The following is a 27,904-nucleotide window of genomic DNA, read 5'->3' on the forward strand; positions in this document are numbered from 1 at the left end:
GAAGCTGAGCACTCATGCACACACCCTCCTTTGCCCCACAGGAGTAACCACAGGCTGAGAAGGGCTCTTGGCTCTGAGCAGTGCCACCTTGGGGAGGGTTGACACAGGTCAAGTCAAATTGTTCCTCTTTTCCTCTCCACTGAATCCAGTATTGAATTGTTTTGCTCCAGTGAACTGCTAGAATTTCTCTTCTGGAAAAGCACTTCCACAAATGTGCTCTCCTCCATGGGTGATTGTCTAAGTCAGTGCTTACCAGGAGCTCCTGGACCATGGCCAAGAGTATCTAGAGCCAGTTCACAGGGCACTTTACAAGGCCCACAGCCAAGGCCAAGCACACAGGAGACTCAGCCCACAGGTGGACGAGACTCGTTCCAGGTCCCTGAGTATATGATCCATGAAAATGAAAGTGAAGTGAAAGTCGCTTAGTCACATCTGACTCTTCGCGAGCCCATGGACTATATACAGTCCATGGAATTCTCTGGGCCAGAATACTGGAGTGAGTAGCCTTTCCCTTCTCCAGGGGATCTTCCCAACCCAGGGTCGAACCCAGGTCTCCCACATTGCAGGCGGATTCTTTACCAGCTGAGTCATAAGGAAAGTCCAAGAATACTGGAGTGGGTAGCCTATCCCTTCTCCAGCAGATCTTCCCAACCCAGGAATTGCGCCAGGGTCTCCTGCATTGCAGGTGGATTCTTTACCTGCTGAGCTATGAGGGAAGTCTGTGATCCATGAGACAGAACCAAAGCCAAAAGGGCCTGTAGCCTAGTCCTCAGGGGACAGTGTTGTTCCTGGGTCTATAGGCATGACTGTGGTCAGCCAGTTAGATGCCTGAATGAGAGTCTTTCTCCTAAAATAGCTTTCCTAATTCTTAGACTGTACTGGCGTTTCATAGTCTCCACCTGGATCCCACAGTTCCCACAAAGGTACTTTTGTCTATCTATGGATTCCACTTTATTGTTGTTGAGGAAGGAATATAAGTAACAAACATCTTCTTCAGCCATCTTGCTGATATCACTCATTCTGGATACCTAGATTAATCTTTTCTGCAAGTTTTCTGTCTCTAAAACAATACTATTATGTTGTAGCAAATTTTTAATAAACATGCAAGGGAATGCCAGCCAGAGAAAATCTATTCCATGGGTTTTAGCAAGTGTATGTAGGTGTGAGAACATGCAGAAATGTGACTGAGTGGGCTGCACAATATCCTCCTCCTCCCTCCAGAGTAGCACAGAGCCCCTGCTCATAGTGTCCACCCCAGGGTCAGATAGACTGCCTCCATAAGAGCAGAAGAGACAGGAAATAAAGGTTTCTGATCCAGAAGCACTTGGAGCTATGGACAGGAGGTGGTTTAATGCAGATGCACTCTAAAGTGGGGAGAATCATCTTGGTTCTGAAATGAAATCCTGAATTATTCCTTAAGTACATTTTACTGTTCCTGCTCCTCAGAGAAAGCTAAGTCTTCAAGTTCCAGGGGGTATAACCTTGTCAGCCCAAATGTTCTGGAAAACAAAGACTAGACCCATTAAAGTCATTCCATGTGATGCTGAACTCAGGAGATCTGATTTAGCCTATAGTGCGACCAGCTCACTACATTTCTTTATAACCTTGTTTTTGCTATCTTTGAAGGCCTAAAGTAGCAGAGCTTCTGGAGTTGCAAAAGCAGAGTTCACAGAGGAACAAATTAAATAACCCGTTCTCCCAGCTCCAAGTGAAACCTCATTTAGATGCAATAAACTGCTTAAATAAGAATATAGGTGAAGCACTTTGCAAACACAGATTAAGTGGTATAATCAAAGGTTGGTAAATTTACTAAGAGTTTTTTAGAGAGCTACTCAGCCCTGTTGAATTGGAGGGTGGAGATGAGAACAACCTGCGTATATCAAGAAGACAGCAATACCAACGAGAGAAAGCTTATTGAGTGAAGCATGAGGGGCTGAACTTAGAATTTGGTGACAATATCACCTGGAGGAGGAACAGGAGAGGATCTCTCAATAATTCACAATCATCAATTATAACTGGGACTTTGTGCATTTAAGGAGCTTTCTGTGATACCAAGTGACTGGATGAGACTTCTGTAGTCCAGGGCTCACTGTATTCCAGAAGTGATCCTAGTCTGAAGGGTCTTTCTCGAAGGTGGAAACATAGAGCTTAAATAAACTCTAGTGTAGTCCTGATGTTCCTAAATACAGGTGTTCTGAAGTATTCAGCCTTGGTCCAAATCAATATTTGATGCAGAAAATGCTAAATTCTTAGTACAGCACATTTAAGTAAAAACAAGGCCCCTCTTCATCCTAGTCTAGTTCTGAATATTTTCCTCCTGCTACAGCATTTCTCAGCATCACCACTGTTGACATTTTGGACCAGCTAATTATCTGGTGCTCAGGGGCTTTCCTGTGCATCTCAGGATGTTTAGCAGCATCCCTGACCTGTACCCATTCTAAGCCAATAGCACTCTTAAGTTGTAATAAACCAAAATGTGTCCAGTTATTGCCAAATATCCCGTAGGATCCAAAATTTCCCCCTGACTGAGAACCCTTGGCAAGGAAGGAGTGATTTTTTCTAATTCACATAAAGGCAGCCTGTGGGCTATCAGTGCCCTATTAGCAAATCCCTCTTTGTCCAACCCCTAAAACCAAGTAACCCATAACAGCTTGGGGGAATCATAGATTGAAGAGAGGTTCAGAGTAGCTGTAACCTTCAGCAAAGGTCTAACACAGGCAGGCTATGAATGGGAGAGTAAAAGTAAAGAATTTTAGGGACTGTGGGCTTGTACACAAAGATTGCTTTGTTCTCATTGTTCATTCTACCAAGAAGTAGCTGTTAAGTGTCTGCTCTGTGACTGTCTTGGTGCTATACCAGCAAGAATACAAAACCAAAGTAACTCGGAGCCCCAAGCCTCTAGAACTTTAGAGTGTGCATGAAGAAATGAACATAGACATGTACATCAGTAGGATTATGGCCCAAGCAATATGTGATGAATAGAAATAGTGATACATGATAGCATATTCCATAGGTCCTGCAGTAAGGTATGTGGAGAATGTTATTAACAGCTCCCCAGATTAATAAATAATTTCAGAAAAAAGATAAATTGGTCCCCCAAAATTTCTCTCTTAACAAAATTTTTTATTTTATAAGTATTTTTCATTTGAATGAAGAGTTTGGAATGCCCAGGTTCAAGGACTAGTTCTGTCCTAACTAGCTATGTGACTTACGACCTGTGCGACTTCCTTCTATAACCCTCCTACCTTAACTCGTTCCCTCTCTCTCTCTCACTCACTTTCTTTCTCTCATACATGCCTGCTTGAATGGATACTCAACATTAAGTGCTGTTCTGTTTTGAGTTCCTGGACCTATGGCTTCCAGTGTCTGCTCTCTGTATATTTAGACAACAGCCAAATGACTGCTCTAAGCCTCAGTTTTCCCTTCCCTAAAATGAGAGGGCTGGGCTGGATGATCACTCAGACCTTCCAGCTACAACATTCTGTGACTCTGAGGCCTTTTGGGTCATTTTCTCCAGGTGACTGTATTTATTGAGCAGGTTTGGTTTACTTCACTCCGAACTTAATTTTTCATCCTCTGAAGTATTTCATCCCAGAGTGTTTTATATAAAAAAATCATATTTCCAAATCTGCAATAGCTTTAGCTTGAAATATATGTTATGCCAGGGAGATCACTATAGATTTGTAAAGCAAAACTCCGAAGCATTAAATAGCCCTTATGGGCTTTAAAGTTAATTTGTGCTTTAAAAATAATTTGATCCTAAATGTGTCTGTGAATGAATGGGCTTGACATGAGCCTTTCAATTTTTTACTCCACTTCAGAGAGTGCACAAAGTACAAACTGTAAATCAACCTTCACATTTGCTAGTATGGCCACTAAACTGAATTAAAAAAAAGAAGAAGAAAAGAAATATAGATAATAAACTATTCAAACAAGATGTAGGAGCTTGGAAAGCACAGGGCCCAGCTTGTGACTTCCCTTCTTTAAATTACTCCTGTTTGTGTAATTTGGCTGGTGTCTAGACATGCAGAGGATGGACACTGGAAACAATAGGTCCACTAACTTAAAACAGAATAGCACTTAATGTTGAGTATCCATTTCAAGCAGACATGTATGAGAGAGAGAGAGTGGGTAAGTGAGAAAGAGAGAGGATATGTTAAGATAAGAGGGTTGTAGAAGGAAGTGGCAGAGAGATTAGAAGGTTGCAGAAGGAAGTGGCACAGAGATTAGAAGGTTGCAAATGATCACTCCCCTTCTCCAGTCAGGTCGGCATGGGTCAGGCATAACAACAGTGAGCCTAATGAAGCATCTTCAGAAAACGGGAGTAGTTCATGGTATGGATTTCTATAGAATTTGCTGTCACACATTAGCTACTCTGTTAAAAAGAGAGAGAGAGAGAGAAATAAGCAACATGGAAATGTGATGAACTTGGGGTCAGATTGATCTAAGATCAAATCTTACCTCTACCACTTTCTACTTATGTGTTCTTGGACAAGTTATTTAACCTCTTGGAGACTGCATTTTCCTGTCTACAAAATGGATATAATAAGCCCTATAATACAGAATTGTTGTGAGGATTAAATGAAATAATGTGTGTTTCCAGACTGAGTCAGCTACATATAACAGGAAATTCAAATAATAATGCCTTTAACACAGAGACATTGATTTTCCTTCATATAGTATGAATTCTAGTTGTAGCAGTTCATGACTGGCAAGCGGGCTCCACAACATCAAGAATCTCCCAGTTTGCTTCTTTAATTTGCTGTATTATCTTTAGCTTGTGGCTTGTATCCTAGATTACCTTGTGATCATAGGATGGTTGCAGCAGCTCCAACCATCACATTTGCATTTCAGATAGGAAGAAGAAGGAAGGACAAAAGAAGCTTGCCTTCCAGCTAACTGTTTAAAACATTTTCCTAGATGCCCCAAGTCTTCCCTGTAGCTCAAACGGTAAAAGAATCTGCCTGCAACACAAGAGACCTGGGTTCAATCCCTCTGGAGAAGAGAATGGCAATCCACTCCAGCATCTTGCCTGGAGAATCCCATGGACAGAGGAGCCTGGCAGGCTACAGTCCGTGGAATCGCAGAGTTGGACACAACTGAATGACTTAACACTATAATACACTAGATGCCCCACCCAATAATTTTTATTTATAACTCATTGGTCTTACCTATCTTGAAGAGAGACTGGAAGAGTTATGATTTTAGATGGACACACTGCTACCCTCAACAAGATAGGGGATTAAGGCAAAATGAAAGAATGGATTGGGTAATTAATTAGCAGTCTCTCATGGTATGTAAGGAGAAGGCAATGACAACCCACTCCAGTACTCTTGCCTGGAAAATCCCATGGACAGAGGAGCCTGGTAGGCTGCAGTCCATGGGGTCGAGAAGAGTTGGACACAACTGAGCGACTTCACTTTCACTTTTCACTTTCATCCATTGGAGTAGGAAATGGCAACCCACTCCAGTGTTCTTGCCTGGAGAATCCCAGGGATGGTGGAGCCTGGTGGGCTGCCGTCTATGGGGTCGCACAGAGTTGGACACGACTGAAGCGACTTAGCAACAGCAGCAGCATGGTATGTAAAGCACCTAACCAAAGGAAGCTGTCAGTGAATAAAAGCTATTATTTAATAAATATGGTGTTGTGTTAGTTGTTCAGTCATGTCCACCTCTTTGCTGACCCCGTGGACTGTAGCCCACCAGGCTCCTCTATCCATGGAATTCTCCAGGGAAGGATACTGGAATGGGTAGCCATTTTCTTCTCCAGGGAATCTTTATTTAAAGTATTCTTAAAACTATTTTGGAAATGCTTGGCCCCTCTCATTATTCTGACTCCCTTAGAAGGCCTATTCAATCTTTGGGTCAAGGCCCACCTCTCAGAGGCCTCTGCCACCCTTTGGAGACTTCACTAAAGAAGTCAGACCCTCTTCCAGACGACAACCCTTGGCATTTTGAAAGCCACTTTCCTGTACTTATTAGATTGTCTCAGCTCAAGACCAAATACCCCCAGATGGTATTGTCAGAAGTCCTGAACATTCTGCTGTGAACCAGATCTCTCTTTAGCAGGGCCTCGTACAGCAGAACCAAATGATCCAGGTGAGGATAACCCAAGAGGAAACAGAGAAGTTCTGTCAGTTTCCTAGTCTTAGACTCTGTTTCTGCAGCCCACTCCTGCTGTTCCTGACTCATAAATCAGCCCTGGCAAACTCTCATCTGAGGTTCTGAGACAGCCCGGGCCTCTTTCTATGGAACAGCCTAAGAAATACAGTTGACCTTCCTGGGTGTTGATGGTGTTAGAACTAGGCCTTTGGGTCTCTGTCCCCACTGCCCTCAGACTCCCCATACCCACAGGAGGGTGCTGTCTGTTCCCAGAATTAGCAGGCAAAGGGTCAAGGACATGGCCTCACAGCATGAGGAGGGGAGAGCCCTGCCCCAGCAAGCAGAGAACCCTAACTCAAATCTAGTTCCCTCCCTGCTCTGTTGTCCAAAACCAAGAGACCTAGATTCCCAGATATACTTCCAGCAAAGGAGCAGTGTCTTGGAGTATAGAACTTATGCCTGAGGGTACTGGCCTGATGGCCCTTCCCAGGGCTCAGGAGCGCATAGCCAGCAGCCCTTCTGTCCTCCAACCACAGGAAAGATGGGTGAAGGCTCCCCAAGCCAGAGAAGCTGAAGAAGTTAGCCAGACAGATGGTATAAATAGAAAGGTAAGGGGAAAAAGATTGTCCCCAAAACATACTGATTCTCAAAGCTCATCCTTATAAGGCCCAGGCTGCAGTTCAGTCCCAAACTCCTGGCCTCAGGACTTGCCTTCTGGAAAGACAGAGGACCGCCAGTCAAGAGCCTCCTAGAATAGTTCTATTCTCGTTGACCAAGGGTCCACAGCCTGGCTTGCCTACCATCAAAGGCAAGTAGAAATGGGAAATTATAAAGAGAGAGAATAGAAAAAGTATAAAATGACCTATTCGTGCTGTGAGGAGTGATAGAAGTCACAGGTGCCTTTTAAGTCACAGATTGCTGGATTTTCATGGAAGATATGGACAAAAAGTGGTTTCCCTTTGGCTAGCATGGGTATCCAAAGCATCTACTTCTGCTTCATTGACTACACTTTGACTTTGACTGTGTGGATCACAAGAAACTGTGGAAAATTCTTAAAGAGATGGGAATACCAGACCACCTTACCTGCCTCCTAAGAAATCTGTATGCAGGTCAAGAAGCAACAGTTAGAACTGGACATGGAATAATAGACTGGTTCCAAATTGGGAAAGGAGTATGTCAAGGCTGTATGTTGTCACATTTAACTTATATGCAGAGTACATCATGCGAAATGCCAGGCTGGATGAGGCACATGCTGGAATCAAGATCGCCGGGAAAAATGTCAATAACCTCAGATATGCAAGATAACACCACCCTTATGGCAGAGAGCAAAGAGGAACTAAAGAGCCTCTTGAGGAAGGTTAAAGAGGAGAGTGAAAAAGCTGGCTTAAAACTCAACATTAAAAAAAATGGAGATCATGGCATCCAGTCCCATCACTTCATGGCAAATAGATGGGGAAACAATGGAAACAGTGACAGACTTAATTTTCTTGGGCTCCAAAATTGCTGCAGATGGTGACTGCAGCCATGAAATTAAAAGACGCTTGCTCCTTGGAATAAAAGCATGACCAATCTAGATAGCATATTAAAAAGCAGAGACATCACTTTGCCAGGAAAGATCCATATAGTCAAAGCTATGGTTTTTCCAGTAGTCATGTATGGATGTGAGAGTTGGACCATAAAGAAAACTGAGAGCTGAAGAATTAATGTTTTTGGACTATGGTGTTGGAGAAGACTCTTGAGAGTCCCTTGGACTGCAAGGAGATCAAACCAGTCAGTCCTAAAGGACATCAGTCCTGAATATTCACTGGAAGGCCTGATGCTGAAGCTGAAGCTCCAATTCTTTGGCCACCTGATGCGAAGAACTGACTCACTGGAAAAGACCCTGATGCTGGGAAAGATTGAAGACAAGAGGAGAAGGGGACAACAGAGGATGAGATGGTTGGATGGCATCACCAACTCGATGGACATGAGATTGAGCAATCTACAGGAGTTGGTGATGGTCAGGGAAGCCTGATGTGCTGCAGTCCATGGGGTCTCAAAGAGTCAGACACGACTGAGCGACTAAACTGATGAGCATGGGTATCCATCCTGAATTTCCTCAGACAGCCTGGTTTATACCTACTGACCTGACATAATTATGAATAGCATCCACTTTCATTCTCAAAATGAACCTGACTGAACAATAAATAACATGTTGGCTTTACCTTGGAGAGGAACTAGAAAAAATAAAAAATTACTCTCTTTCTGGCTTTTCTCTTATAACTCATAATATATTTATAGCTAGACATTGACCATTTTACCATGTGACCATGTTCATCTTTACAAATTAAAAATTATATTCTTATCTAAGCTCTCTTAATCAAAGTAATATGTCATCAATCTGTGTTTTTATTCCTAATAAAAAATACTATCCATGCATAGTGGTAATACTAAAATTAACTGGAGAGAGTTTAATAGTTTGAGTCTACAAATCATTATAATAGATTTAATATTAATATTTAATAGTTTTGTTGAAGCCAATTCAATGTCTTCAGGGCTTTTTGATTATTTTTAACTTTGTTTTTGCGTTTTCAAAAGCTGGATTCATATTTTCCTGACGTGCTTATTGATCTTTAAGGAGGGGCTTCTTAGCATAGAGAAGGAGTACAGACTTTAGACTCAATACAGCTGGGTGTAAAGTCAGGTTTTTCATCTCTCTTTGTGGTGTTTTTCAATATCATCCTCTGTTTCTATATTAATAATATGGAAATGATAATAAGGATGCTTATATTTATCAACTGTGAACTACTGATCAGGCCCTGTTCTCAGTGGCTCTCAGTGGCTCACATGTATTAACTTATTTAATCCTCATAACAACCTAATGAGGGAGGTACTGTTAAATAATCCTCATTTTTACACAGAGCAAACCAAAAGGTTAAGGCACCAGCCCAAGACCACACAGCTCATATTTAACGCCTGCGTTCTTACGCTGTGTGCTATTGCCCATCTGATGGGGATCTGAGGAAGATTTCATGAGAAATTAAACGTGTGATGCTCATCACTGTGCCTGGCAGAGCAGAAGTCTGATTAAGCATAACATGTTCCTGTCACAGCTGCGTCCTATAGCAGGAGAGCATTCCAGTATCTACCTAAGCAGAGAGAGTTTTGGTGAAGGTGCAGGCTATGCAGTTTTTCCCTCCCAATTCAGGCGGTTTCATCTGTGGACCTGTAAAGAGAACTTTGGCAAGAATGTATCAGAAGTTTTTCCTTGAGAAAAACTGAGCTTGTTTCTTTTGGAAGAAAAATCAGAATTTTCAAACCATAAAGCAAATATTAGAGCCTGGAGGCAGGTGTATGTTGCCCTATGAGTAACCGCATCCTGTATCAGGGAAAAATCAGGGCTAAAGCACTGTCACATAGGAGAATGACCCAAGGCCCCTCTCCTCCAGGAGGCCCTTGTCACCTTCTCCCATGTAGTCCCCACGAGTGCCTGCCTACATCAAACCCACCAGACACCCCAGCCAGATTCCCAGATTCTCTGAGAGCCTCCTTTCAGCACAATTTCCTCACTGAAAAACAAAGCAGATGCAGTGGGGATTTTCCTGCTTCACCAAACAGTCGTGAAGTTTAGTGATGTCAAGTCTCATAGAACACCTTAATTCATAAGAAAAAAGGTGCTTTGGAATGCCGTGCAACACACAGGGCGTTGGGCAGGGGGACGGTGGCGGAGGCTGCTTGATAGAGTGTAGTCTTCAGAGCAGCCAGCCCTGAATTTGAATCGCTACCCACCGAACCTGCACGACGACTTACTAATTAGGTCATTCTGGGTAAGAGGCTAAATTTGGACTTACTGTCCTCATCTATTAATGGAGGATTAATAATACTTGCCTTCACAGATGTCATGGAAATGGACTAAGATGGCACAAGGAAATGCCTGTCATACACTAAATAGCCTCAGTCCCTCTGCTTGATCAGCCTCCAGTTATTTAGGGACTAACGGTGTGTGTTCTGTGTAAGTTTTTTCTGTCCCTTCTCTCTTCCTATTTTCCTGTCTTTTGCAGTTTCAGTATATATTAATGAAAACCAAGCTGGAACAGTGAGAAAACTTTGAAATGGAATGAAACTCACAGAAATCAGCATTGTCTTTTGTTATTTTCCGCTCCAGTTAAAGAGCTTGGCATGGAAGATAAACGTGAACATTTGTGAGTTTAACTGCAGCAGCAAACTGTCATAGGCCTTTCATGATGGAAAATCTAAAGTTGGTTGCATTGTCCGTCATCCTATGGGGTGATATTAGTGCCCATAGCGTCATGTTCTCTATTGAACAATAACAGAAGAAACAGGTAGCTGCAAAGGACCAAATTTTGCGCCCAGCTACTCAGTGACTCTAGTTCATAGGGCTTGAGTACATATATCTGAGGAGAGAATAATTTTCTTCATAAACAATGTTCATTCTGTCCAAATGTGTCACAGAGTAATGCTTCTGCAAAGCATATTTAACCCAGCAAATTGAGTCCTAAAGCATTTCTTTTACTCTGTCATTTCTCACTTAGAATACTTTTCATCCACCTCAAAAAGCTCTTTCCCTGTCATAGCTCACCACCTTGTCTTAGGAGCTTTCTGTTCAGTATTTCTACCTGATGCAAAGGTCAGACCAGATGGTGAGAATAAATCCTCAGGAGGACTCTCCTGTCTCTGGATTCAGTCTGGGCTGAACCACAAACTCCTTCTGAATCCTCATCTCTCTCTCATTCTCTCTCTCTCCTATATCTCCCGGATGCCCTTGGACAACTCTAGTGCTTTTATTATTTGACCTTAAATATTTTGTAGCATCATTTGCTTCCTAAAATTACGTATCTGGGCCTAGTAGACATCAGTGGGGTCTGGCTGGGCACAAGGGATCAAGATGGCAAGTCCAGGTGACAAAAAGTTGTGGCAGTTGCCATTGTCCAGTAGAGACAAACTCTTGCATGAAGAAAGGGGACAGAAGGAAGACTTAGGGCCAAAAGCTAGCCGACAGGCTCCCAATGTAACAATGACTAGTTAATCAACACGCATGTGCACAATCCATTCAGCATGACCTACTCAAGTCTGGATGCTGAGAAGGCAGCTTCAGTTACATGATGGTTTGGGTGGATCGTGCCCAGTGAATTCCTTTAATAGATCTCCATACTGCTGAGACGTTTGTACCTCTCACCAGATGTTCCCAAACCACTAAAGGCCATTGTAGCCTTGGAGAGGTAGGGATACTTTTTATTTTGATGCAGGTAGAAGACAGTTATCAGCCAGATTTATATGCATTAACAAGTATAAGTTTGTATTTTCTGGCATTTTCTTTTTGCCATTCATTCCTTCCTTGCATTCTCTTCACTTGTGTGTGTTCCTTTGTGAATTTTCTGTAACAGTTAGCAGTGTGGTCTCTGGAGTCAGATGCCCTGGGTTCAAATCTTGACCTTTCCATTTACTATCTGTGTGGCCATGGGTGATATATTTAACTGTAAGGACCTCAGTTTACTGTTCCTCACATTATAATGGAAATGAGAATAGTGCCTATCTGATTGATTTATTGAGATGAAATGAATGAGTGCTCATAAAGACCCTATTATCAGATGCAGAGTAAGCACTCATTGGGTATTATTCAATCAACCAACATTTGCTGTGTGTTTTTCTGGTAAGAGTGAGCTTTAGTGAGCTCTCCAGGGTGCTTCACACTTTGCATCTAGGCAGCCAATATCCACAGCCTAGGAAACTCACTGTAGGCACAAATAGCACCAACAAGAAAGCTGAGATGAGCTGTGATGCTCAAACAGTTGTCACTTGTTCATCCATTCATTTCAGTCAGTAAACACCTATTGAGCACCTACTATGTATTAGCACAATTCTGGAAGATGGAGATAAAGTAGCGAACAAGGTAGACAAAAATCCCACTTCTCTTAGAGTTTGTTTTCTACTGGAGAGAGACAGACTTTATATTTAAGAAGCAAGAAGATATCAGAGTAAAAAGTGCTACACAGAGAATTTAAACTAGGTTGTTTTTGTTGTTCAGTCATGTCTGACTCTCTGTGACCCCATGAACTGCAGCACACCAGGCTTCCCTGTTGTTCACTATTTCCCAGAGTTTGCTCAAACTCATGTCCATCAAGTCAGTGATGCCATCCAACTATCTCATCCTCCATCATCTCCTTCTTCACCTGCCTTCAGTCTTTCCCAGCATCAGGGTCTTTTCCAATGAATCAGCTCTTCACTTTAGGTGGCCAAAGTATTGGAGATTCAACTTCAGCATCAGTCCTTCCAGTGAATATTCAGAACTAACTTCCTTTTGGATTGACTGGTTTGATCTCCTTGCTGTCCAAAGGACTCTTAAGAATCTTTTCCAGTACCCCAGTTTGAAGGCATCAGTTCTTCAGTGCTCAGCCTTTTTTATTGTCCAGCTCTCACATTCATACATGACTACTGGAAAAACCATAGCTTTGAATATGTAGACCTTTGTTCACAAAGTAATGTCTCTGCTTTTTAATATGCTGTCTAGGTTTGTCAGAGCTTTTCTTCCAAAGGGCAAGTGTCTTTTAATTTCATGGCTGCAGTCACCATCTACAGTAATTTTGGAGCCCAAGAAATTTAAGTCTGTCACTGTTTTCCATTGTTTCTATTTGCCATGAAGTGATGATCTTTGTTTTTTGAATGTTGAATTTTAAGCCAGCTTTTTCACTCTCCTCTTTAACCTCCCTAAAGAGGCTCTTTAGTTCCTCTTTGCTCTCTGCCATAAGGGTGGTATCATCTGCATATCTGAGATTATTGATATTTCTCCCTGCAGTCTTGATTCTAGCTTGTGATTCATCCAACCCGGCATTTCACATGATGTACTCTGCATATAAGTTAAATAAGTAGGGTGACAATATATAGCCTTGACATACTCCTTTCCCAATTTTGAAGGAGCTGTGATGGGAGCTATTTTATGTGTTTAGTCGCTCAGTCATGTCCAACTCTTTGCGAACCCATGGACTGTGGCCTGCCAGGCTCCTCTGTCCATGGGATTTTCCAGTCAAGAATACTAGAGTGGGTTGCCGTTTCCTTTTCCAGGGAATGGGAGCTATCTGATGACTGTAAACTGGGGGTGATGTAATCTGACTTAAACTTTTAAAGGTACACCCTGACTGTCTTTTAAACTAGGTAATAAGTGGTAAAGGATCTGCCTGCCAATGCAGGAGACACAGGAGGTGTGGACTGGCAACCGACTCCAGTTTTCTTACCTGGAAAATTCCATTCCATGGGCAGAGGAAACTGGCAGGCTACAGTCCAAAGGGTTGCAGAGTCAGACACAACTCAGTGACTGTGTACACACACAGTATGGTAGACAATAACCAAGCAGCTCCCCTGGCTTGGTTGTTCAGGAAGAGCCTTTGAGGATGTGACATTTAAGTCAAAATCTGAAAAGACCCAACAACAGTCATGAGAAAGACTTCAAGGCAGTGAGAGGAACAAGGTCAAAGATCCAAAGACAGGAATGAGAAGCAGAAAGAAGGCCAGCTTGGACAGTACTTAGTGAGAGGGGGAGTGATGTGAAATGAAGCTGGAAGGTAAGCAAGGGCCAGATCCAAAGGTTTTCTAAGCCAGGGAAAGGAGTTTGGATTTTATTTCAGCTATGATGGGAGCCCTTGGATGACTGTAAACCGGGAGTGGTATAATCTGACTTAAGTTCCTAAAGGTACATCCTGGCTGTCTTATGCCTCTCTCTACTGTCACTGTGCATGGCTGGCCCTCTTTGCTGAAATAATTCTGTCTCTGAAAGAAGATATCCCCTACAGCCACACAGGAAGAAGTACTCAGCAGACCAAGAGGCTATCACATTCTGAAAAGCCGATGGTTCTTTCATCATTTATGCTTTTAGGAGGTGGCAAAATGAAAGCAAGTTTTGAACTGTGGTGCTGGAGAAGACTCTTGAGAGTCCCTCGGACTGCAAGGAGATCAAACTGGTCAATCCTAAAGGAAATCAGTCCTGAATATTCATTGGAAGGACCGTTGCTGAAGCTGAAACTCCAATATTTTGGCCACCTGATGTGAAGAACTGACTCCTTGGAAAAGACCCTGATGTTGGGAAAGATTGAAGGCAAGAGGAGAAGGGGACAACAGAGGATGAGATGGTTGGATGGCATCACCGACTCGATGGACATGAGTTTGAGCAAGCTCTGGGAGTTGGTGATGGACAGGGAAGCCTGGCGTGCTGCAGTGCATGGGGTGGCAAAGAGTCGGACACAACTGAGCGACTGAACTGACTGACTGAAAGCAGGAAGTTGACTCTCTACCCTGAGAATTACAAACAAGAAAGATAGTATCAGGGCTATAGTGAACATGAAGATCAGATTCTGCCTTCCTGCACCTTGTTTTTCATTAGTTCAGTGTGCAGTCACAGTTATTCCAGTATTCTGGAAAGAACTGAAGGTTTACCCCTGCTGACCAGTGATGAACCAGGTTGACCTTTGGAATGTACCCCAAACTGGATCCCAAGAACTCTTGGCCATCATAGATTGTGAGTCTGCATGGAGACCCTCCTAGGAGTGTTGTCTCATAGAATGTCAGTGTACTTCTGAGGACAAATCAAAATTGTACCCAGTGTGGTGTCTGGGTTCTGGAGCTAAGGCAAAGTGTTTGGGAAAAAACCCACAACCCAGTGATAGTAAGATAAGCGTCTTTCCTAATATTTCCTGGTGATAAAAATTTCTCTTCCTTTTGGGAACTATCAATGTGTGTATGATGAACACTGGGCAGGGAATCAGGGATACCAAGGGATTATGTTTAAAGTTTGGCAAAATACTCTGACTCTGAACCTTAGTCTGCTCATCTCTGAAGAAAGGAACCTTAACTGACTCCATCTTGGATCATTCTCAGCTCTCACATATAATTGTCCATATACCATCATCTTGATTTCCAGAGGCCCACATTTGTGAGATGGTAAGACTAAAGGCAAGGACATCTGGTCTGCCATACAGCTGATTGGCCCACACAGGGATTAAACCTTTACCTTTGTCTTCTTTAGCACCATTTCATATCAGTTGAACCAGGCATCTCTGCCCTGAAGTGTACAGATCAAGTGAGTTTATCTTCCTCACTAAACTATATACTCTTTAATAATACTGTAGTCACTACATTTTACTGAATGTTGACTATGGAATGTATATTATTCAATTCTCATAATAACCCCATTTGTAAGCACTACTATTATGTCCAATTTAATGCAAGAAACGGAACCTTGGAAAAGTTAATTAATTTACCTGAGATCATGGCTAGAGCATACCAGATTTAAACCCAGGCTGACTCCAAAACCTATGCAAAAATTTAGCTGCCACACTGTAGCATCATCCCTTGTTTATTACTTAATCATATTCACAATACATGTCAAGATGTTTGACAGATATTATTAGATGCTCAATAGGTGATTGTTGAATGAATAAATGTTTAATGCTTTGCTGACTTCCCTTCAGTCATCACTCACACTGCTTTGGAGAAGCACTGTAACCTTGCTTACCATAAAGCTTTACTCACTGTATTTATGTTATGCAGAATTGTCCATGAGACTGTCCCTATAACTGGAACCACCCATATGATCATTAATTTTATGATCAACTTCACTGGGCTAAGAGATGCCCAGATTGCTGGTAAGACATCATTTCTGGGTGTGTCTGTGAGAATATTTCCAGAACAGAGTAGACTGAGTTAAAAAAGATTACCCTCACCAATGTGAGTGGGCATCATCCAATCTGTTGAGAGTCTGAATAGAACACAAAGCTGGAGGAAGGGAAGATTTGCTCTCTTGCTTTAGATGGAATGTCCATCTCTTCCTGCACCATTAACATGCCTGGTTCTTGGCCTTCAGACCTAGACTGGGACTCAACACCATCAGCTCCCCTGGTTCTCAGGCATTTGGACTTGGACTGAATTACACCACTCGGTTTCCTGGTCTCCAGGCTGCAGACTGCAGATCATGGGACTCCTCAGCGTCCATAATTACATGAATCAGTTCTTATCATCAGTTACACGTGCATACCTATCTCCCATTGGTTTGGCTTTTCTAGAGAACTCTAATACAACCTATATAAAGACTTACATACTTAACTTACATAAATTTTCCTTGATATTCTCTGATTAAGCATGTCTCCCCAACTAGTTTAAGCATTTGGGGGAGCAGTGGTTCCTAGCTAGAAGGATGGAATGAGGAGACACATGAGAACAACTTGATGAACTTTTTCAAACTACAGAAGTTTCAAGTGCAGCACCTCCTCTCCCCCAACAAATCCTCATCCTAGATGGGTAGGAGAGGAAATGTCCAAGTTGATACAAGTTTCCAGGTGTTTCTGATACGTTTCACCAAACACTTCCAACATCCCCACCTCGGCACACACACATCTCTGTTTAGAGAAAGTCAGTTCTATCTTTTCATTTAAATAAAGGCTGATCTTCTTAGAATTGAAATTCAATGATGAGGCTTTATGTGGCTGACTGGAACATAAAGACATCCAGACTTCTACTGTTCAGTTCAGTTCAGTTCAGTCACTCAGTCGTGTCTGACTCTCTGTGACCCCATGAATCGCAGCATGCCAGGCCTCCCTATCCATTACCAACTCCCGGAATCTACCCAAACCCATGACCATCGAGTCGGTGATGCCATCCAGCCATCTCATCTTCTGTCATCCCCTTCTCCTCCTGCCCTCAATCCCTCCCAGCATCAGGGTCTTTTCCAATGAGTCAACTCTTTGCATGAGGTGGCCAAAGTACTGGAGTTTCAGCTTCAGCATCAGTCCTTCCAATGAACACCCAGGACTGATCTCCTTTAGATGGACTGGTTGGATCTCCTTGCAGTCCAAGGGACTTCTACTGTACTGCTTAGTAAATAAATAATTATCCTCAACACTTTCACAGGTGGGTTTTCACAGAAGATGGAGTTACATACTTACATATTTATGTTTCATTGTGTCTTTTTCAGAGTTAGACTTCTATCACATAATACATAGCTTACATTAACGTTTCATGAGAGCTTAGTAAATGTAGAGCAGGACTGCCCCATAGAACAATACTGGAAGCATTCTCTATCTGTTCTGTCCAGTACAGTGTCCTGGACTAGAAAAATGTGGCTTCTGAGCATTTGGAATGTAGCTAGTGAGACTGGGGAACTAAAATTTTTAATCGTTTTTATTTTAATTAAGTTAAATATAAATAGCATCCTGTATCTAGCAGTTTGTTGTTGTTGTTCAGTCACTAAGTCGTGTCTGGCTCTTTGCGACCCCATGGACTGCAGCACGCCAGGCTTCCCTGTCCTTCATCATCTCCCAGAGTTTGCTCAAATTCAAGTCCTCTGAGTTGGTGCTGCTGTCTAACCATCTCACCCTCTGTCACTCCCTCCTCCTTTTGCCTTCAGTCTTTCCCAGCTTCGGAGTCTTTTCCAATGAATTGGCTCTTCACATCAGGTAGCTGAAGTATTGGAGCTTCAGCATCAGTCCTTCTAATGAATACTCAGGGCTGATTTCCTTTAGGATTGACTGGTTTGATGTCCTTACAGTCCATATTGGAATGTACAAGTACAGTATAAAGAAACATCCTTCCATTTTTTTTAAGCCAAAATAATGTAGAGCTAGGACCCATTCCGTTTCTATAAAATCCAAAGCAAAAACAATACTGTAAAAACCTAGAAGAAACTCTACCATGCTTACATTTCCACTGGGAAATGAATTCTTAACAAAAAAATAAATTTCTGACCCAGGATAGACAAATGGAGGTAGGAAGCAAAGAGGCATTCCCAAGGGGAGCTCCCTTGCAAATTCCGAGTTGTCTATGAGACATGGAGCATAGAGAGATTGTCAAGGAGAGAGAAATTCCCCCTCAGAGGAAAATCTAAATGTGTTTTTAGCCACCTGTCACCCCGGAGGGAGGACAGGATGGCAATGTTAAATTGGTAAGGTTGTAAAACAAGGAACTTAACTACTACTGCACAAGGCCAGCTGAGGTGTTTAAAGTGCGTTTTAACCAATGCAACTTCTTTGCTGAAATCCAGACAGAGACTGATGCTTCCTAGATGGCAGATTCGAAACCTGCATCTGTTTCACCTTAGAAAACCAGCATTTCCATTAAAAATTCCGTTCCACAAAAATAGAACGTGCTGAATTTTCATCTAAATAAAATATTAGGAAAATCAGAACATGACCCCAGATTCAGAAAGAGAGAGAGACTGAAGAGAAAACAGGAATACAGGACACACAGCCTCCATTGCAAAAATGTGAACCAGAAAAAAAAACTGATTCTGTACAGAAGAAGTAGCTACCAAAGGAACAAAGATGGGAGGGAAGTAAACAGAAGTTTATTCATGGGCCAGACAGGAAAGCAGTGATGAGTTCTAAGCTAGGACAGTATTTCTCAAATCAGATTTTGGGCACGTATGCTTGCAGAGAGATGGGGGTCTTGAAGTTTAATAAGGACGTTTAGGTTTTGTGCTTTCATTTTACCGATTATAAAGATAAAATTTGTCTTTTTTCAGTGAAACTTCTCAATTGAAAATCTTATTCAAAGAATGAGACTTCAGCTTTCTTATGTAACTGTTTCTCAAGTGCTGATTAAGAAAATTTGCCATAGGTCCTATAGAATTATTTTCCTTTAAAGAAGTCCATAGTGGAATTTAGAAAGATGGTAACGATAACCCTATATGCAAAACAGAAAAAGAGACACAGAAGTACAGAACAGACTTTTGAACTCTGTGGGAGAATGTGAGGGTGGGATATTTCAAAAGAACAGCATGTATACTATCTATGGTGAAACAGATCACCAGCCCAGGTGGGATGCATGAGACAAGTGCTCGGGCCTGGTGCACTGGGAAGACCCAGAGGGATGGGGTGGAGAGGGAGGTAGGAGGGGGGATCGGGATGGGGAATACGTGTAAATCTATGGCTGATTCATATCAATGTATGACAAAACCCACTGAAATGTTGTGAAGTAATTAGCCTCCAACTAAAAAAAAAAAAATATATATATATATATATATATATACACTAAAAAAAAAAAAAAAAAGAAGAAGTCCATAGTTTATTCAAATTTGGGGATCAGTGGCCTAGTGGCAGACCACACAAACCTTTTGATTTGTATTTTGTTGGAGGAGTTAAAGCAGTTTTCTAACTTTGCCCTTAGCTTTCTTGTGAAGAGGTTAAATCGTTCCAAACTCAGAAGGCAAGCTGGACATAATCTTCCTAATATATTCCCTGATGGATATCTTTGTACTCTTCTATTGCAAATGGGAAACAGTGTGGTGGGTAGGGTGGTCCTGGATCACTAGTCAGGGGCTCTGCCTCTAACCCTGACTCTCCCAATTGGCTTTCACTTGTCCTCTCTGAGCTTTCGTTTCCTCATCTGAAAAATTAAGCCGAGGGCTGGATAATTAATTACCAAGGTCACATCCAGCCTAGATTTCTTTGATACTCACAATAAATTGCAGCGTCATCTCATATGTCTTCTATGAAAGGCCTCTCAGCTGAAAATGCCTTTTACTGGGACTCTCTTTCATTTCTGTTCTTTTCATTGTTACACTCCACCACAGAGCACCAAAGGGTGAGGAGGTGATGCATCTGAAGGGAAAAAAAAAATCAGTCAACACTCAGCCTTCCATCTATTATCTGCTACTACCTAGGAAGTGGGAAATTAAACTATAGAACCCAAACTCCAAAGACTCAGTGTAAATCACCCAGATACAAAAGAAATACTCAAAGGGACATTTGGGCTGGTTTCTGTAAAGTTTCCAGTGAATGAGACAGATATTCATTCAAGTGTGAGTAAATCAAATGGAAACACACAAACTATGTCTGCTTTTATGTTTTGAGTATTATAAATATTAAAATTGCTTAATGAGTGGACTCTCAGCCTGCTGGTTGATCTTCCACTCTGACAGTGACACATATTTAGTGAGCTCTCAGAACAGAGGTGCCGCATATGAGCAGTGATGGTACAGAAGGTCTGTGTGCATCTAGAGCAAAGAGAAAGCACGCTGGCCACACATGGACATGGAACCACCAAGCCACTGCTGCCTTTTGGTAGAGGTAACGCAATTCCTTTCCTCTAAGAAGTCCTCTCCCACTCTTATGGAAGGACGCACATAAAGTATGCCCCATTGCCTCAGCCATGATTGGAATAGCATACCTGTCATCTGTGGAATAATTCTTAGAGTTCAGAGGGATCCAGAAGAGGTTTCCCTTGAGATCTGTGCAGCCAAGACACAGCACAGAGCATCAAAATACTCTAAAGATTACTCTGGCATCAGCTTCTCAGCCAGTAATAGAACCCATTCTGTTGACCTTTTCTTACGTTGGCCACCCACTGAAACTTAGCCTGAAAACTTATACCTGGAAATACCTCTTGTACCTTGGGAGGCAAGCACTGGGTCGTGGGATCCAGAGCAGAATTTAGAAGTCACTGCAGTTGAACTCTTCCCTAAACTTCACCCCATGTAGAATGACAACGCCACAGCTGTCTGCCCTGCACCAAGGACTCCAGCCCTCCAGATGTGGTCCCACGGTCTGATAGGATCGCTGATCCTCTGAGATTCATGGCATTGCTGTCCCATCGGCAAGAAAAATGTGACTGCCTCTGTCTCTTCTGTTAAAATAACGCCCTTCTGGTCAGCATGGAATGAAAGCCCTCCAAGGCAAAAGAGTGACTTATTTCAAATGGTTCCTTTTAAAATCATCATGTAGTTCCCATTCTAGTTATAATTTGGCTAATTGCTTAATAATTCTATTTAAATGTCTCCATTGCTGCAAGTATCATTTCATTAGACCTGCTTTTTCTGGTTAGAAACCCCTCTGCTCCCCTAAATATTCGCTGCCTCATTCTCCCATTTGTAATTTTGCCAGAGCAACATTCCATGTGACGTACGTAGCATCCCTTCAAAGAGGAGTTGGACACATCAGGGTGCCTCTCTGTGTTCCGGAGCCCAGGCTCTGTATTCTGTGTCCTTGAAGCAGTACCTGTGATTGGGAAAGATCTGAGAGTATGTCTTTAAGAAGCTAGCTTCCCTGCCAGACAAATGAAACTGCAGTCACCAGCAACCCTGACACGCCCCTGCAGTGGGGGTCTGATGTGCCTGACAGAGTAAGAGAGGCTGCCTGAGAAATAACCCAGGCCCAGCCTTTAGGAGCCTACAGCCCAGAGGGCAGCTGGGGTTATATTTACACCAGAGAATATCATCAGAGCAGAGGCCTTCTCAGAGCACAGCGGTCTGTGGTTGGACACATATACACACACCTCACACACACCACACAGTGCATGGTGGGAGAATGCACTCCTGTAGAAGTCGAGAACCATGATGGGGTCTGTGTTCCAGGGGTGAGTATGCTTCCTGCCCAGGCAGCCTATGACCCACCCTTGCTGCCAAAGGTCAGTTAAGCCAGGGTACTGAACAGTCCCTGGCATCTTCCTTGTCATCCTTCTCTTCTGTGTTTGAGCAGCTGAAGATTTCAATGTTGCTTTTAATTTTTCATTTGAAATGATGTTTTTAGTGCTGAATGTTCCAGCTTTAAAGAATCACATTGCTTCATCCAAATGCTCACATCCCAGTGAATGCCAACACAATCCTTCCTGCCTTTGAAGAAGTGAGAAAGGGTGTGAGAGAACTTAGAGTGATGGGGGAGAGGCCTCCAGCTTCCACCCTGGAGACTTTCTCAGACCGGTGATGAATCAGAAGTGACATAGTCAGGGAACTATCAGACAAGAGAAATCAGGAGAGGGTGAAATGGGAAGCAGGAGATGTGAGGTGTCAGAGGGGAAGGAATCAGGTATCCCTGGGTCAGAAGGACAGGGCAGCCATTACTCTGGGTTCATGGAATGCCACATGTTTTTTTATTTTTTTTAATTTTTATTTCATAGTATAAATTGAGAATGTTGTATTAAGTTAAGATGGTCCTAAAATAAAAAGGTTACATTTCAGGCGTACAGCAGAGTGATTCAGTTATACGTACACATGTATCTATTCTTTCTCAAGTTCTTTTCCCTTTTAGGTTATTACAGGATATTGACTAGAGTTCCCTCTGCTAGATAGTAGGCCCTTGTTGGTTATCTATTTTATTCTATTTTTAAATTAATTAATTTGGTTGCACTGGATCTTCTTTGCTTCGCATGGACTTTCTCCAGTTGCGGCAAGCAAAGACTACTCTCTAGCTGTGGTGCGCGGGCTTCTCACTGCAGTGGTTTCTCCTGTGGCAGAGCTCAGGCTCTAGGGCACACGGGCTCAGTGGTTGCGCTGCTCGGGCTCAGTGGTTACGACTCACGGACTCCAGAGTTCCCGCTCACTAGTTGTGCTGCATGGACTTAGTTGGCTCACACCATGTGGACTCGTCCCAGACCAGGGATTGAACATATACCCCCTGCATTGGCAGGTGGATTCTTAACCACTGGACCACCTGGGAAGTCCTGTCTGTTTTAAAGATAGCGATGTGTACCTGTCAATCCCAAAGTCTCAGTCTAACCCTCCCCTCCCACCTATCCCCCACTGATAATCATACGTTTGTTCTCTAAGTCTGTGAATCTGTTTCTATTTTGTAAATAAATTTGTATCATTTTTTAAGATTCTGCATGTAAGTGATATCATATGATACTTGTCTTTCACTGTCTGATTTCACTTAGTATGATCATCTCCAGGTCCTCCATGTTGCTGCAGATGGCATTATTTCATTCTTTTTAATGGCTGAGTAGTATTCCACTGTGTACATGTACCATATCTTCTTTATCCATTTTATCTGTCAGTAGACGTTTAGGTTGCTTCCATGTCTTGGCTACTACAAACAGCACCGCTGTGAACATAAGACTGCATGGATCCTTTTAAACCATGTTTTACTCCAGATATATACCCAGGAGTGGGACTGCAGGATCATATGGTAGCTCTATTTTTAGTTTTTAAAGGAACCTCCACATTGTCTCCATAGTGGCTCTTACCAGTTTACATTCCCAGCATCAGTGTAGAAGCTCTCCCTCTTCTCCATCCCCTCTCCAGCATTTATTGTTTGTAGACTCTTTGATGATGACCATTCTGACTGGTGTGAGGTGATACCTCATTGTAGTTTTGATTTGTGTTTCTTGCATCTTTTCATGTGCCTCTTGGCCATCTGCCATGTTTTTAAATAAGACCTGTCTCTGTAAGCAGATGCAGCACTAGGAGATGGATGTGAAGTAGGGAATTCACTGTGGAAGCAGGTAAAGAACTAGCAGGACACTAGTTCTGCCCACTCAGGGACACAGTGTAATCAGTGAGGGCAGTGTAATCCTCCTCAGAGCTCTCTACTTGCAGGTTCCTTTCAGGCTAAGGTCTCATACTTTCCTTGACCACAGTATCCTGCCAAGTGAGGTCAAAGCTGACAGAATGGATCTGGAAAAGAATAGAGGGGAGATGTGTGTCCTTCTGTTTGACTTGGTACTCATGGCCCACCCCTGTCCTAGCACTGGTCACTTATTGCGTGAGGCACGGGGCAGAAGCAAGGTAAAGCCTATAAAATGCCAGCAGTCTGCAGGGTAACACCTGGTGATGTGTACATAGCCTGGGATTGTCCACCGTGAACCAGGCCTCAGGGCTCTAATCAATCTGTGTGTGTGCCATTGATTTTCATTTATCTTTCTTAAAAAGCAACTCTGAATTGCTTTGGAATTTGAAATGATGCCCTCAAAGAATTATAATAACATATAAACTATTGCTCAACCTCTGCATTTCTAACTTTGTCTCTTTTATTCCACCTAAGTGTTTTTTATTTCTTTGTTTTTCTTATTGAGCATCTAAAATTCTTACTGAGTCATTAGCTGTCTGCAAAGTTTTAATCTGAGTGGTATTAATCTAATCTGGGTGGTATTGCCTGAGGGAGCCAAAGATCAAAAGAACAACAGTGATAACTAATACTTAAATGATGTTTAGCATTGAATAGAACTGTTTAGGTATTTCACATGTGTTAATTTATTCCATCCTCACCACAGACTTATGAGGTAAGTGTTACTGTTAGACCCATTTTACAGATGAGGAAACTGAGGCATGGAGTCACACAGCTGCAAGTGGCAAAACCAAGATATGAAACTGAACTCTGGCTCTCAGAACTGTATATCTCACCACTATGAATCACATGTGTCTCTCTTCACACTCGGAATGGAATGGCCAGGAATGACACTGTTATTTTTAACCTTTAAAAATAAAAGTGCGAGCTCTTAATTTATTGTACCATTAACCATTCTGTTTTTCCCTCCTAAACTCTCAGATGATGGAAATGCTTAAAGCGCATTAAGGTAGTGTGAGACTACGCCATGTAAGTGTGAGCATGGCTGTGTTTCGTGCGCTTCTGCCTACCATCCCCGCATGATTCCTCTGCTGTTCTGATTCCCGCTTCCGCCGCTTGGCAGTGGGGCCGCATGAACCGTCACTTTTAAGCCATAGAGCGCCTGTCTTTGCTCCTGATTCTGTGTTTGTATTTCTCTCTCCGACAATCCCCAGAGAACTGCCGCTGTCAGCCTGGCACCTCCCTGGGAAGGAGCTGGGGACGCCTGGAGAAAGCGTTTGGTTATTGTTCTCTGACAATGAGCCCTCATATTGTCAGCTTTTAGGATTCTGGGCATGTGACCACATTCTCACGGCAGCATTCTACTCCACAGAGTGAAAACGTGTGTAGGCTCCTCATGCAGGCTGTGGTCACCAGAGCATCTTTGCTGTGCAGTGTTCTTCTGGGGCCACCAGCCTAAACAGATAATTGCTCTGTGAGTCTTCACAGGTGTGAATGCCATGTGAAAATAAATACCATGCGGCAGGGTTAAAATGAGCTATGGAGAAAAGTGGAAATCTCCTCATTTCTTTACTGTTTTCTCTGTACCTGTGTATATGGTGGACACATATACATATGTTGAACAAACATGCGATTATGAATGAGAAAGGAGAATAGTGTTTAAGCCATGTATGGGTTATATTGGCCTTTCATTGTACACACACACGCATGTGCACACATTCCCTTTTGGTGTTCCTTGAATCTACATAAACCGTATTTCTACTTTGAGTGAATTCAATGTGATAAAATAGATTTACTGAATAAGTAAGTTGGGGAGAAGGAATCTGCGCCTGACACAGAGTCCTGACTTCCGGTACAGCCTCCCCACCTGACTGTGACTTCCGGGTTGGAACTTCCTGTTCTTGGTCTCCCTGAAGTTTCAAATGTGTGTCGAAAGGGAATTGGGTAGGAAGAAACTTAACAAGTTACTTGCTGTGATGACCAGATTGGAAATTGCAGGGACTTTCATGAGATGTGACCAAGCACTTACTCCCCCTGCAGTGTTGGGAGCCCTACCCATCATTTAGACACACAAAGAATTGTGGAGCTTAAGGGTCCTTAGAGATGGATTCTTCACTCCAGAACCCTTAATTCACAGATGACTGAGGGAAAGCAACCTGGCCAAATGGGGCAGAGCCTGTATTGCAACTCAGTTCTCTTTCCATCACAGCACCTATCAATGTCCTGCCCCCAGCTCATTTCTCTTTGAGAGAGAACCCTGTACACAACCAGGAAATGAATGAAGTGAAGGAGTCACTCTGATTTCATCCCAAGAAAGGACTCTAGGTCCCAATCCTGGCTCTGCCACTACATGTCTGGATGAACTTGGGAGAGTTACACTGCCCCTCTGGACCTTGGGCTCCTCATCTATAAAATGAGTTTGACCACAGCCAGTTTCAAAAAGTAAATGATAGGTTTGCTTCTAACTCAGCTGTTTCCATGCAGCTTCCTCCCAGCAGTATTCATTTCTCACAGTAGGATTATGGAGAAAGTTATAGTTGGGCTATGTGCAAAGAGACAGCCCAGAGGAGCAGGAGCCCTGTGAGTCTCTGTCATTAAGTGAGGAACGATGAGGGCAGGAGGGACAAGGCGCAGGAGAAAGGCAAATAGCCTGCCCTCCCCACACAGACCTACCACGTCATAGGTGGACGTGGCTGACCCCAGGTTTAGTTATCCCGGTTATGCTGATTTCTACAGTCTGAGGTTATCTGGCTGGTATCCACTTCTTTCCAAGACACCGGTGATTAGAGCTCTGGAACTTAAGGACACTCAGTAGCTGAATTAAGTCAATTTTCTCCTTTTAGTGTATTGCTTAATGAACTAAGGGGGCCAGGGAAGTCACTGACGCAGTCCGAACATAATCTGAAAGCCACTTAAGGCAAGTGTAGAGACCCACGTGTGCAAACTTCCAGAAGAGTTTTGAGATAACACTCCTTGTTTATGTAAAATTAGAAATACAGAGATTAACCAAATGTGCCATGTCATGTTAATAGAGATTTCTTTTTCCATGATAAATCCAAGGCATTTTATGATGAATCTTTTTTTAAAAAGCAAAGGATCATCACTGATTTATCATTTGGCCCATTTTGGTTTCCATAGATCCAGTCTGGATTAACACACAATTATTTCCAAGATAGTGCATCAGGTCTGCAGCCGTCTTCCCTGTATCTGATGCTGATTTAGAGTTGGATGGGAAGAACAGGACAGGGAGGTCGAAATACAGAAGTGGATAACTTCCTGTGCGTGTCTTAGGTTCTTAATGCTGCTGGACAAAATGGAGAACTGCAAAGAGCTGTGACCTTGAAAAGTACTACTGGGACAGAATTTCAGCTCCAGCATTTTGGTGGAGTAGGGGCTTTGTAGGCAGCAAACCTGGCTGGAAGGGTCGCTCTAAAGGATTCTTAAAGCTACATTCGCGTGGCACTTCACATAAGATTGAAAAATGCCAGTAGACCTTGACAATGGGAGGGAGCAGCTTTTGGAATTTCAGGCCTCTTCCAGCTCCTTCCTGGCCCTTCGGAATAATAATTGTCCTGCTGAGCCCTCTAGTGGCCTTACTGGTAACTACAGGAGAACATGGTGGGAGGGGAGGAAGTCAGACGCTGTGGAAAGCCCCAAAACACAGTCTTTGGTGCTCGGTGGCCTGTCGGTGTGGGAACATACCCAGATGGCTGCTACCATGGTGATGATGACTTTGCCGTATCATCTGCCTCTGGTTATTCCAGCTTAGTTCTGGGATCTGCCGGACTCTTCAAGACTTGCCCTAAGACAATACCCTAACCCCACTGTTACCTGAAACCAAACTGAGTTCCCAAGAGTCTGAAGAGCCAGCCAGAGGTCTGGCCATCTGAGAGGCATATGTACTAACCCACGTTTGTCCCCCGGGGTCCTAGTGTTGACCCCCCTGACTTCGGGGTCAGGGGACCCTGTACTGTTTCCCCGGACATTCAGCTCCAAAAGGGACAGAACACCAGCCCGCCATGCCTCCCACATTGTTCCTCAGGGCTTCCCGGGAACAGTAAGTAGGTTACACCTGACTGACACAAGGCTAGATTGTTTTAATTGTTCTAACCCAATGGTTTTCAAAGTGTGGTCCCCAGACCAGCAGCGTCAGCATCACCCAGAAACTTGTTAGAAATGTGGTTGCTTAGGCCCCACCCCAGACCTACTGAATCAGAAACTCTGTGAGTGGGGTCTAGCCACCTGTATCTTTCAGGCTTCCAGGTGACAGTGAGACTCGCCCTGGTTTGAGGCCCCTGCTCCAAGTAGTGATTCACAAACATCAGTATGTAAGTGATGGCAAACTCTCAGCTTACTTAAATGTGGATGCTGACCCCTCACCCACAGGGATTTCATAGTTCTGCAGTGAGGATGCAGAAAGATGATTCATAAGCCATCATTCCATATAATTCTGATGGGAGCGATCCACACATCACTGTTTTGAGGAAGTCTGTTCTTAAAAGAACAGGGCCACCTTCGCCAGCATGGATTAGCTTCCTCTCTTG

At 43.0% G+C, this 27,904-nt stretch overlaps 1 protein-coding gene across 5 annotated transcripts in view; it reads left to right on the top strand.

Annotated features, from left to right (window-relative positions):
* Positions 1 to 27,904, top strand: part of LHFPL3 (LHFPL tetraspan subfamily member 3) — a 592,105-nt gene that overhangs the window by 485,557 nt on the left and 78,644 nt on the right. For 2 of the 5 annotated variants that reach the window (XM_043872147.1, XM_043872151.1), the window contains one exon: positions 24,342 to 24,389. The exons of the other annotated variants lie outside the window; for them this stretch is intronic. In XM_043872147.1, coding sequence (XP_043728082.1) covers positions 24,342 to 24,358 — 17 coding nt within the window. In that variant the 3' untranslated portion in view covers positions 24,359 to 24,389. Of the gene's footprint in view, positions 1 to 24,341; positions 24,390 to 27,904 lie in introns of those variants that run through there. 5 annotated transcript variants of the gene reach the window in all.

Source organism: Cervus elaphus, chromosome 18 (assembly GCF_910594005.1).
Source record: "Cervus elaphus chromosome 18, mCerEla1.1, whole genome shotgun sequence".
In the NCBI taxonomy this organism is placed as follows: Eukaryota; Metazoa; Chordata; class Mammalia; order Artiodactyla; family Cervidae; genus Cervus; species Cervus elaphus.